The sequence below is a fragment of the Amphibalanus amphitrite genome, unplaced genomic scaffold (assembly GCF_019059575.1).
Source record: "Amphibalanus amphitrite isolate SeventyFive unplaced genomic scaffold, NRLGWU_Aamphi_draft 000044F_arrow, whole genome shotgun sequence".
Taxonomy (NCBI): Eukaryota; Metazoa; Arthropoda; class Thecostraca; order Balanomorpha; family Balanidae; genus Amphibalanus; species Amphibalanus amphitrite.
This window is the reverse complement of record NW_024881540.1, coordinates 1,175,395-1,187,559: the sequence shown is the minus strand read 5'-3', so window position 1 is coordinate 1,187,559 and position 12,165 is coordinate 1,175,395. Positions and strand designations below refer to the sequence as shown.

Genomic DNA, 12,165 nt, shown 5'->3' with positions numbered 1-12,165 from the left:
TGGAGACGGATTCATCGAAAATCCCAAGATTCTTACAGATAATCCATCGACCGATCCATATCGATCCATCCATCCATAATCCATAATCCATCGATAATCCATCGGAAAATCCTTATCCATCGACTCCGCAGCTATGCATAAACAGACTGCGTACATAAATACTGTTCGTTTTTCATTTTTTGTATTTTCACTCGGGTATTAAAATTACTAAAAAAAGCTGAGTGCTGAGACAAATATTGCGCAATTGTTTCATTTTTAATATTTTATCCCCGCGTTCGATGGCTCTTGGATGGCGAAGATTCTACGTCGTCCGGCCAATCCCGTTCAAGGTTAGCGGGGGCTCGGCTGCGGTTATGGAACGTGATTGGCCGAACGACGTAGAATCTTCGCCGTCCGAGAGACATCGAACGCGGGGTATGTCTTATGTAAACAAACTAGCACGTGTGTGTGTTTTGTATGTATTGATATGAAAATTTCAAGATAATTGTGTTTGCAAAGGCATAACCTATAAAGATGATTTATTCAAACATTGGTGCTCCCAGGGTGCTCCTTTATCAAATATAAAATGGCAGCTCTAAGGTGTGCAATGTGTTGAACTGATTACTTTTTATTATATTGATATGGTACTCTGCGCACCCCCTCAAATCAATTGGTAGGTATTATTTGGTAGGTATTATTTCTATTATTTGGTCACAGTAGCACCAGTAACCACCAGATTGTCAATAATGAAGCAATGCAGCTGCAATTTACTATTCAAATCAGTAGGCGGAACTATGGTCAAGCGTACCCATTTTCGGGAACGCATTTTCATTCCCATGTTTGGGAACGATAAACCCAAATATGGGAACGCCATGTAGGCATTACTTAAAACAAGAAAAAGAACCGTTAAATGACGTCCAAAAAATATAAAACGATCGTGAACCGCCTGATATTTGTCTCAATATTGTTGGGAAAGAGTTTGATATTGTAAGGCCCATCGTAGTTTCAACTTGTTCCCCTATTTCTAAAGCAGTCCATCATCCGGGCCGCGAGTCCAAATTTGGGAACGCTCTCGTACACTGGCGCTGCAAGCGTTCCTTATTATGGGAACGGCGTACCCAATATTGGGAACGATTTCACCGACGCCTTTCAGGGGCCCTTTTCATTAACAAGCATCACGTCCAACGCCGCAAATCATTGTTAACACAACAATCATCAGATGACCTTTCCGGCAAGACCGTCGCATGTTTCGCCCGGTCTTCTGCGCTTTTATTCCCGTCGATCTCGCAGCGGGCACGCCCCCCTCTGCCAGGGGGGCGACACGGCTATTCGCGCAATGTATTCATTTATGGGCCGCGCGGGGCCTCGCGATGACGCGGCTGGAGGCAACTGCTCAGCGCGCTAGGATACTTCTGGCGGGGCCGGGCGCTGAACGGTGTGCAATGAAGGGTTATGGTCGGGCAGACAGAGATGAGGCATTGAATTTGAATTGACATCAGCAATCGGGTGGGGAAGGAGAACGTTTCTAATCGAGCTTGGGATGGGGAAAGCCGAAAATATCACGATCGGCTCATAGCTCCGACAGGGCCGGGTGCTGTACCATGTGTAGTATATTTAGGCGGGCATAGACATAGACATGGACATAGACATGTATTTGGGACCCTTCCACATCCATGGTGGCTATTCCGAGACGCGCGTCAATAAGATAGAAACTTGATATACATAAAACACACCTGAGGTAGCCGGCGTGCAGACAGAGATGAGTTATTGGATTTAAATTCACCTTACCATCGGTTTCTGGAGAGGTTTGAAGACGTCTTTAGTCAAGCTCGGAGTGGGGCAACGGCCACTGGCGGATCCAGGGGAAGGCATTTGGGGCAAATGTCTTCCCCAACAACCAGGGCAGCGCCCGAAATCGATTTTCGAGAATAAATGAAAACTTCACAACTTTTCTAAGGAAATGTTGGTTAATCACACCGCACAGCAGTGCGCAAGGAATCGAAATCCGAGTTTTTTTAATTAATTCCGAGAAACCTTTTTGGGGTAAGCCCCAGTGTCCAATACCGCTTCCTGGATCCATCAGTTGTGAATAAGTCACGGTCGATACCGAGCTTCGGCGGGACCAGGCGCTGTACACGTTGTTCTTTGAATGAAGAGGTGGACAGACACCTAGCCCCACACCCTACTGCTATGCCCGTGCTTCTGTGGGTGAAGCACCAAAGCATCACTGAATCCCAGAGGATTCAGTGCAATCCAGATTTTGAGATAGTGATGGGCGTACTAGAAAGCAAGTAAAAGGTATTGTATAAGTACTCCACAAGGTAAAAGGTGGCCGCTTTGGCCGCCGGGTACTGCAGCTCCCTGGAGTTGCCTGGGACCGATGGCAAAACAACAGCTCCGGCGGTGCCCCTATGGGCCGTAGTAATTAGTGAATTCCCTGATCTCCATTACCATTTTATATTCCTAAACTATATGACAGACCAATTATGCTTGCCTACGTTCAGGCATTACCTCTGATGGTCATACGCCCAGTGCAACATGTGTTGTCTGTCAAACAACAATCGACGACGGGATCCCTTTTCTTCATCTCTAGAGCCATCGGTTGTTAATTCACCCACCCCGTTTCCCTAAAAATAGACGGTCAGATTCGGCCTGGGTCCTTACGACCCCTCTAAATTCGCCAGAGACGGGATCGGATCGCCGTTATTGCACCCGTCTTAGTGTCTTAACCCTAGAACGCCTAGGGGGGGTTGTATCAACCCCCCCCCCCTGAGGTTTTTTCGAAGTGCACGCTAAACGGCTTGTCGTAGCGGGCTGAAATTTTCAATACCCTCTGGGGCAACCTTTGCGCATCTTTTGCCGAAAAAAATTGATCGGGTCATGTCAGGTCACGGAGTTATGACGTCATAAGAGGTACAGCCTCCGGCCGGATTTTCACAAACTGAGTGCCAACGCCCGAGGTTTCTTGCCGGTGGTACGGACATCGGTTGATGGATCGTGATGAAACTTTCCATGCATATTGGGGCAAGTATTGGCTATCATATGGTATAAGAAATTGGACCGGGTCAGGTCAGGTCACGGAGCTATGACGTCACAAGAGGAACAGCGTCCGGTACTATTTTTAAAAAGCGCCCGAACCACTATTTTGCTAATTCTTGTCACCTCAATGGGAATATGCAGCAATATTAGCTTCTATAGGGAGCAAATGGACCTCCCAAATCCAAAAATACAATCAGATTTCAAAAATTTAAATTTTGATTTTTCGAATTTCTGCCGCCGACTGTGACCTTGCCGACTTCCGGCGCTCCCAACGCGCCATTTTTAAAGCTAGGGAAACGAAATACATACCAAACGATAGAGAATTGATCAAGGAACACGATAGTGAAGGTTTCAAGTCGATATCTCCCACCGTTTTGCCGCAATCGCCGCCGAAAGTTGAAAAAAGTCTATTTTTTTCGAAAATTTGACCTTTGACCGGTCAAAAGTAGGTCAAATGTTGACCTAGGACCAAAAAATATACCACCAATCGCGAGATCTCGTTGAGAGCAATCCGTTGGTTTTTTCCGCTAAGCTCTACGACCTTCCGTTTCGAAACGCCAGGGGGGGTCGTAACAACCCCCCCCCCCCCCCTGGTCGTTCGTGTTATGAGAAATTGCCTGGTCGTGCGAGGGTTAAATACTATGACAGCTTCGACCACGGACGTCGGACGGGGTGATCGTTCCACGAATGTGCGTACCATCCAGGCCTAGGATGCATCGAGGTTTAAAAGGATGCAGTCTGTAGATCAATCAACAAACAATGGTGGTATGCAACCACTTTAAAATATCTCCCTGGCTCCCGCAACGTTCCAACGCCCCTCCGTTATGCATTCGCCCTGTGTGTCCGCCGAGCCGGCTTGCCTCCAATGACGTCATCGGCCGGCCGGCGGCGTTCAAGGTCAAACGGCTGGTGTCCTTACCTGGAGTTCTATAGCCTTGCCCTCTGCAGGATTACGTAATTCACAACGCTCAGCGATGTTCAACAAGGTCTTCCATACCTATATCCACCGTCCGCGCCGAGGGTGGAGACATGTCAAGCACCTGTCTGTTTATCACCGATAGTTGACGAGCACAAGGAAGTATCCAAAAATGGGAACGCTGAATATGTTACACCCTCAAAACACCTAGTCCCAATGAAAATCTAGTTTTTTCCTTTCTTAATGAGTGTAAGTGGCAAAAGGCCTGGTAGGATGGGCACGAGGAATGATCGAAATCAGCATAAAAATTATAAATAAGCCACACAGAGCGACCTATATAAGAGAAATCCCCCCAAAACGATCATGCTTAGAAACACGGAAGACAAAAACCACGCTCATGACGCTCCTTATAAAACAACGCTAAACAGCTAGCATCTAAATAAAATATGTCTTTCCGGGCTGATAAAATACAGCTGAATAATTTTAAACCACTGAAACTGAGTTTACAACAGTAGTTCGGTAAAATCACTGACGTTCCACGCGGTCGTGCGCCCCGACACCAAAAGTCAACAATATTACCTCGGGACTGTCCGCGTGTTCGCTTGCATATGTCAGCATCTGGTGTCGCTAGTATGAAACTTCATAACCAGGCGAAAATTATTATACTTGACCTCAAAATGTAAAAACGCTTCATTTTCCTTAAAATTGCATGTTAAATGTAGTATAACCCATGTTTTCACCATTCCGTCATTTAAAAAAATCATTAAAAATATCATTCGACGGTCAATTTCCTTGTTCAACGGTCAGATTAAAGATAATTTTATAGAGATTCAGTAGATACTTAAATTAGCGTGCACTTTTTTGAGACGTGGTGCACTTATGAGTTTTAGTGGGCGTACGGCCGAAAAATTACCGTCCGTTCTCATAAATGGGAACGCCCGTTCCCATATTTGGGAACTCCGTTCCCAAAAAAGGGAACGTTCCTATAGTTGGGTGCTAATGAGTAATGACCATAGTTCCACCTACTGAAATTAATGCATGTCTTATCCTGATATTGGTACCTACCTAGTCGTAAAACATATTCAATAATGGGGCCCTGACCTTCCAATACATCATCCCTCCGACCATCTATACCATCACAGAAAAGTGGAGCTATTAATGAAAGAAACTAACGTAGTGGATAAGAGTGGATCTCGTAAGTCAGCACCAGCGCATTCTTGTCTGCGGCGCGAGAAGTGGCGAGAGGTCATGCTAGACCCGGAAGGACCGTATTGGCCTAAGTATTGCCATCGCCGTGTTCCTGCGATGCATCAAAACTTCCAATCAAAATTATCACCGGTTAAAGGGAATAGTTCACTTTCACAAAATTAATTTTTTTGCAATGGTTGTATTTTTTATGCTCAAAATGATCAGCGAAGAAAATAAAACCTTTTTATAAAAAAATTCAATTTTTTAGATAGGAAAAAAATTCAGTTTTAAAAGAGGCAAATGACCCATGCAAGGCACACATTCCTCAGCAAGGCACCTTTCTCGGGACGAGAAATGGAGTATCTTTGCCTAGGCTGATCGTTTGGCTGTAAAAGCTCCTGATTTGTGCTTGTCTCAGCAGTCAGCTCAAGGTACGGAACTGTTATTCCAGTTCAAAACTCCATTTTAAAAGTAAACTAATTCCTCTAAGTGAATTGGGCGCGTGCAAGCCCGGGCGGTGTGTCCATGGTGACCTTTGGGCTCTCAGAACTGTCGTTTCCGATGATCTTTGACCCCACAGACCTGATTCAAAGTCATCGAAATATACATACGCACTTCACTCAGCTTATGGACTTGCTTGGAAGACTAATTAACATGCGAAAATCTTGCTCCGAAGTCGGAAGACAAATCCCGTCCTCTGAAATGTGCATCACCACGGGCAGACCTTTGTTTATTATTTCAGTGACAACCGCCTGACGCAACCACGTGCCTGGATCGTCTTTCATGCACAATGTCTCTCTCGGAACTCGACCAATGAGTGGGGTTCGTCGGTCTGAAAAAATGCCAGCCACACTGTGTCAGCTGTCAGCTGTGACACTGATGTATCCCAGAGGTCGGACGGACCATCAAGGCCGCGCCCCTGTGTATACACGGTGCGGTCTCGTCTGGGTCAGTCCGGCGGGATCGGCGGTCTCCGACCTCACGAGCCGCTCCCTCCGTCGTCCGGCAGCTGGTCGTTAGAGGGTGGACGGTGGTGAGGAGGGGGAGCGGCACCGATAGCCGGCCCTGATGCTGGTGGTGCGGGTGGTAACGGTCGGACGGGCCCGGCTGGTCGGCGCCGCGGTCCGGCGGCGGCTGCTGTCGGCGCTGACCGGGTCCGCTCCCACCGCCTCCATCCTGGATACACCGGCACGCTGCAACAGCCAGCTCGCCGCCGACGCACACAGAAGTCGGCACAAAAATGTTATTACCGGTGAGTTTGGGTGTCGCGCTGGTTTGGGTGTCGTGTAATTCGTCGTTTTACCGTGCTATTTTTTGCCAAACTTATTTTCCGTACCATCATAGCGTGATTTCTTACATGTGTGTTTACGATCGTGCGTTTGGAACGGGCGAGCGACTGATCTGATCCCGCCTTAGAACAAATGTGGACACCGAACAGTGGCCGTTGTACTCTTTACGATCGTTTGACGGCCGTCTGTGTGCGCTGGCCAGGCCCGGACGCCGTTGCGCTGCGTCTCCACAGAGGTCACCTGGTGGTTCAGCACCCCCGCTGGCCGGTGGATGACGCCTTCTTCTCGCTGGCCTGGCTGTGGGACCACTGTCGATGTCGACACTGCTACGACGATTCTACATTCCAGAGAAAGGTCAGATAAACGTAGGCTTACGTAGTTAGGTACGAAACCTGTCCTCACTCTTATTTGAGATTATTCAATGTATGTATGGTGTATAAAAGGAACAATTTAAATGACAAGTTCGTGCGTAAAGGATAAGTGCATAAACGACGATGCGTGTATTTGCTGACATTCCGGATTTTTGTGCTTTCGGTGGCATTTTTGCGAACGGTATTGTCCTGCTATGCTGTAAATGGAGAGTGCTTTTGCGTTTATGAAGACTAAATTACGAGTATCATTGCGGAAAACGAGATTTTAATGAAGAGCCAGTCACATTGATAGGTATAAAAAAGTAATTCGTAGCATTGTGATAAAAAGAAGCGTGTTTGTTTTCATGACATAAATGCGCAATTCACACATTTGTGGTAAATTTGTTGAATGTGGATCGTGCCATGCTTTTTACCTTCGTTCTGCGTTTGTTTTACCAATTAAATGTTTCCAGACTGATGTGCGTCAGCTCTCATCCGTGGGCAATCCTCTGCAGTTCAACGTGAACTCGACGGGAACCGTGCTGGAGATTATATGTGAGTGATTTTTCTCAAGCTGCCATTGCATGCTACTGTTTTGTTAAGTTATCGGATGCTGCTATCTTAACTTGCCGTTTTATTTAATATATTGTAGGTTCATTTTTTAATGCGGGTGATGCGTTTTGTGGTCCACTTAACGACTTGTTAAAACCTCGTACCTATTTCTTTTTTAAATGCCCCATCATCTGACCAGTGAGGCCTGTTCTCAGGGCACGACGGCCATCAGTCCGAGTACAGTCTGCAGTGGCTCTGGGAGAACAGCTATGTGGGCGCCAGGCACAGAGAACAGCGCCAGAGTCGGCTCTGGCAGAGGTCAGTTGCGGTGCAGGGGCGGGAGCACTCAAAACACAAACATTTTCATGAATTTCGCCAGTCGCCGTGCCAGAACGGGCTGTAGGAGATTGTGTCAAAATGGATGTGCCATTTTGAGTTGGTCAGCACCTCGAATGAGCCGATACAGTTTTCCGGTAATATTTAGATGTCGATGTGAACTGAGAGGCCTTTTTTAAGGGGCGTAACTATCCCTGGTGACTGAGATCACTGGGGCTTTGTATCCAGTGACGTTGGGGACTGGGGTCACTGCGAGGTACGATCACTGAACTCTAATATATACTGGAAGGAGCATTGGTGACTTGTTTTTGTCTATCGATTTCCGCCATGTTGTGTATACCAGAAATATAAATTGCATGTACGGTAGCAGAGGTGCAGTTTAGTGAGAGGTACACTACTCAAAAGTGCTGCTGCTTCATGCTTGCAGTTTGATTGCAGTGATCAACTTTTCAAGACTTTGGTATACACAACATGGCGGAAATCGTTAGACATTCTGGCCCATATACGGCCAAGGCGAGTGCCTCCCCCTGGGTACGATCCATCCTTTACGTGTAAAATAAACTAAAAGACTCGTCAAATGTGCATTTGGAGTTGATTGAGATATGTCCGATTAATTTTGTTTGCCTGCTTGTGTGAGCTGACGTGACCTGACCTTTATTTCCCGATGTCAGGTGCCTCTGGGACGGCCGACGGACCTCGGCGGTGGACCTGACCTCCGTGGTGTACGACTCCTTTATGACCACCGAGGAGGGTGTCCGCCGACTGATGAAGGGCTTCCTGACGCACGGCGCTGCTGTCGTCACCGGGGTGAGGATTGAGCTGCGCTGCTTTGTGTAAGATGCTACTTTAATGGCTAGTTTCCACTTTGCAAAATGTTGGTTGAGATTATAAAACGTGAATGCTGGGACGGTTATAAGCTTTATTCAACAAACTTTAACTGCTTAAAAAACTATTACTTCGTGTCCGATACGGCCACTGTCCCAGCTCTCGGCTCTGCCATGCGCCAGATCCCTGCGACCCGTGCTGCCCTCTGACGCGTCTCTCTCCCCTCCCGCAGGTGGCGCCCACACCGGCGGCGACCCAGGCCGTGGTGGAGCGGGTCGGCGTCGTGCAGCACACCATGTTCGGCGGTGTGTGGGAGTTTACAGCTGACGGACGGCACGCGGATACTGCCTACGGCCGGGACGAGCTGCTGCCGCACACGGACGGCACCTACTACAGCGAGCCGCCTGGGTAGGCAGGATAGGCAGCATAGGCAGTGAACGTCACTCACGGACGGCACCTACTACAGCGAGCCGCCTGGGTAGGCAGGATAGGCAGGGTAGGCACCTACTACAGCGAGCCGCCCGGGCAGGCAGGAAAGACAGGGTACACAATGTTTCGAGGCGTACTTACGCAAAGTGGACTTAATTACGTATGATGCTGTGAAAACGATCCGTTAAACTGAAGGACATGTTCTTGAAGTGGCAACGAAAACGGAGGACGTTCGTCGTTTTCTTCTCCTAATTGGTTTTACGCGAGCTGCAGCGAAGGAGAATGCATTAGTAAAAAGTGTCATGGACATCTCTTAACTTAAGCTTTTAAACAGCCTATATCGGTCCTCTACATGTGCTGCTTCCAATATTATTAGCTATAACCCTATCATGATTCCCGTTTCTTACCCCTCGTTCCCACTCCGATGCCGGCAGTGTGCAGGTGTTCCACTGCCTGGCGCACCACGGGCACGGCGGCGAGACCACGCTGGTGGACGGGTTCGCGGCGCTGCACGCCCTCCACCAGGCCGACCCGGCCGCCTACGAGCTACTGTCACGTGTGCCGTGTGCCGGTGAGTACCGCGACCCGTCCCGCCGTCTACACATGGTCGGCGACGGTCCCGTGATCGCCCACCGCGCCGGCGCCGAGCCCGCGCCCGACAGCCTGCTGCGGCTGCGCTTCAACCCGTACGACAGGGCGGCGGCGCGGCGCGGCGAGCCCGCGGAGGTGGAGGCCTTCTACGGGGCGTACGGCCGGCTTACGGAGCTGCTCTGGGACGAGCGGCGCCGACTGCGGCTCAAACTGAGGCCCGGCACGGTCATTCTGATCGACAACTGGCGCGTGCTGCATGGTCGCGCCGCGTTCACCGGGCGGCGACATATGTGTGGTGCCTACATGGCACGGAGTGACGTCCTCAGTCGCGCCAGGTCGGTCGGGCTACTAATCTAGACGCCACTAGCAGGGTTGTGCTCGACTCAAAAAAAATTTGCCGACTCGACTCATCATTCAACTTCAGAAAGCCCTGACTCAACTCTGACTCAAACGAGGAGCTGATGTTTTTCCCTTGACTCGACTCATGACTCAAGCGCCTCAATGAAAATATGAGGTGACTCAAACTTGACTCAAATTTTTTGTTGAGTCAAGTGTGTTGACTCAAAATTGACTCAGATAAAAAAGTTGTTGAGCGGGGGGAGAGGTGAAAAAATCTGTCAGCAGGGTGAGGGCCAGGCCTAAGCTGTTAAGCAGGGGAGAATAAAAAGCTTATATATATATATATATATTATTTATATATATATATATATATATATATAAATATATATATATATATATATATATATATATATATATATATATATATATTGTTTCTAAAAAGATGAGTCAGCTGACTCATGTTCCTAAATGTTTTTGACTCAACTCAATGTCAAGATATTTTACTGACTCAACTCTGACTCAACTCAACACCTTAATATTTTTGTCTGACTCAACTCTGACTCAACTCAACAGCTTAACATTTTATCCGACTCGACTCAAACCTGACTCATTTGAGTCAGAGTTGAGTCAAATTTCTGACTCGACTCATGAGTCAAGCACAACCCTGGCCACTAGTCCATCGTACAGCAAAACCGCCAGTCTTCCATACAAGGACTACTTATCTAGACGCCATTAGTCTTCCGAACAGCAAAACTGCCAGTCTTCCATACAAGGACTACTTATCTAGACGCTATTAGTCTCCCGAACAGCTAAACGGCCAGTCTTCCGTACAAAGACGGCTAGTCTAGACGCCATGACTATTATCTGGTAAAGCTTCAAAGCGCCAGTATTCGCACAACTGCAAAACGACAGTCCCTCTCGCTGTCAAAGAACCAGACGCCAGCTTCAGACTATGTGATTTTTATAACTATGTAGTTTACAGATGATTTGTACGTTTTATGCGAGCATATTAATGATTCCATCTTCTAACTTGTGGACAAGTCAATATGACGGTTGACGGTGGCACATCTTTTTTTTTGTTGTTGTTACTAATCCAGTCTAGATGAAATGAGCACTGATCATATACTATTTATATTAATGTGCTCTGACGGTCGTTAACGAATGAGGCCTTTTCAGGGACTTTCAGAGTTGGTAATGCTGTATGTTTGTTGTTAATGTGGATGGAGTATCACATTACACTACGTGTTTTATGCCTATTGCCTTATGTGTAATATGTATGCACAATGTGCCATGTATAATGTACACTGTACAGGGCTCATCTCACACGTCGAAGGCGTTCTTTTATTTCGACAAAGCCGAGTAGGTATAACTGGAAAGCTATGTTATCAGTCACTAGGAAATCAAAACACCAAAGGCCACACACAGGCTCGAGTCGTCACTATCCAAGTTTTCCATCCTGCTTGGTGACAATGACAAAAGTTTGTATCTCCCCCAAAACAAATTAAACCAAAATAAACGCCAAAATAAACGCCTTTAGCTGCCACACTATAAAAACTGCCACAAATCGAATGTGTGGCTTCTGGCGCGTTTTGATTTCCGATCGACTGTTAACATAGCCTTTGAGCTACTGTCGGTTTTGTCGATAAAAGAATACCTACCTACTGGCTACCACGGTGAGATGAGGACTGTTACCACCCCACCTGGTCTTCTAATGGAGCACGTATATCGTTTATCCATGTCCTGTTATTATCATTGTGGGTTGGACCAGCGGGATTATTCTGAAATGAGTGGAAGGTCACCGCCCACTCTTGTTGCAAATGGGTTATCATACATTGCCACATTTTACGATTGTCACTAATACATTCAAGGAACGAATTCCGTCTATCATTCTGGCCCCTCCCCTTCCCCACCAGCCCCCCCCCCCCCCCCATCCCCCATACGCCGTAGGCTCAGCTGCGTTCGCGCACATATAGGTCAAATGGATTTAGCTAGACGCTGACGTTCATACAGCATCCAGGTCCCATTATGGATCGACGCATTTGTTCGGCTTCAGTCATCACAGCAGAGTCCAATGCGCACATGTGGCGCTCACGGAAAAAACGTCTCTTTCACCGCTGCTAGCAGCTAGGGGAACTTTGCGGCCGAAGTTTGTCAAATAGTTTGACAGATTCTCCATCAATGCTACGATTCCTGGCATCAGAGGCATCAGAGGTGTTCTTGAAAGATAGTGAGGCTCGGATCTTGCAAGCTCATGTCCCCAACGACCCTTGAGAGAGCTTTGCATTGCCAGGTGCCGTAATAACTGATCGGCCCCGCTACCCTGTCATCATCT

General features: G+C 47.7%; 1 protein-coding gene across 3 annotated transcripts; it reads left to right on the top strand.

Moving 5' to 3' along the window:
• Nucleotides 1–465: 465 nt before the first annotated feature.
• LOC122377443 (trimethyllysine dioxygenase, mitochondrial-like) lies at nt 466–11,708 on the top strand. Of its 3 annotated transcripts, none has more exons than XM_043357476.1 (9): nt 466–652; nt 6,132–6,374; nt 6,614–6,765; nt 7,235–7,316; nt 7,529–7,631; nt 8,321–8,456; nt 8,707–8,882; nt 9,338–9,853; nt 10,501–11,708. In XM_043357476.1, exons 2-8 carry the CDS (start codon nt 6,191–6,193, stop codon nt 9,849–9,851), a joined length of 1,347 nt encoding a protein of 448 aa, XP_043213411.1. In that variant the 5' UTR covers nt 466–652; nt 6,132–6,190; the 3' UTR covers nt 9,852–9,853; nt 10,501–11,708. The 3 variants fall into 3 exon arrangements, with proteins under 3 accessions (XP_043213411.1, XP_043213412.1, XP_043213413.1); XM_043357477.1 differs by having other exon boundaries at nt 476–652; nt 5,865–6,374; XM_043357478.1 differs by having other exon boundaries at nt 478–579.
• Nucleotides 11,709–12,165: the final 457 nt, after the last annotated feature.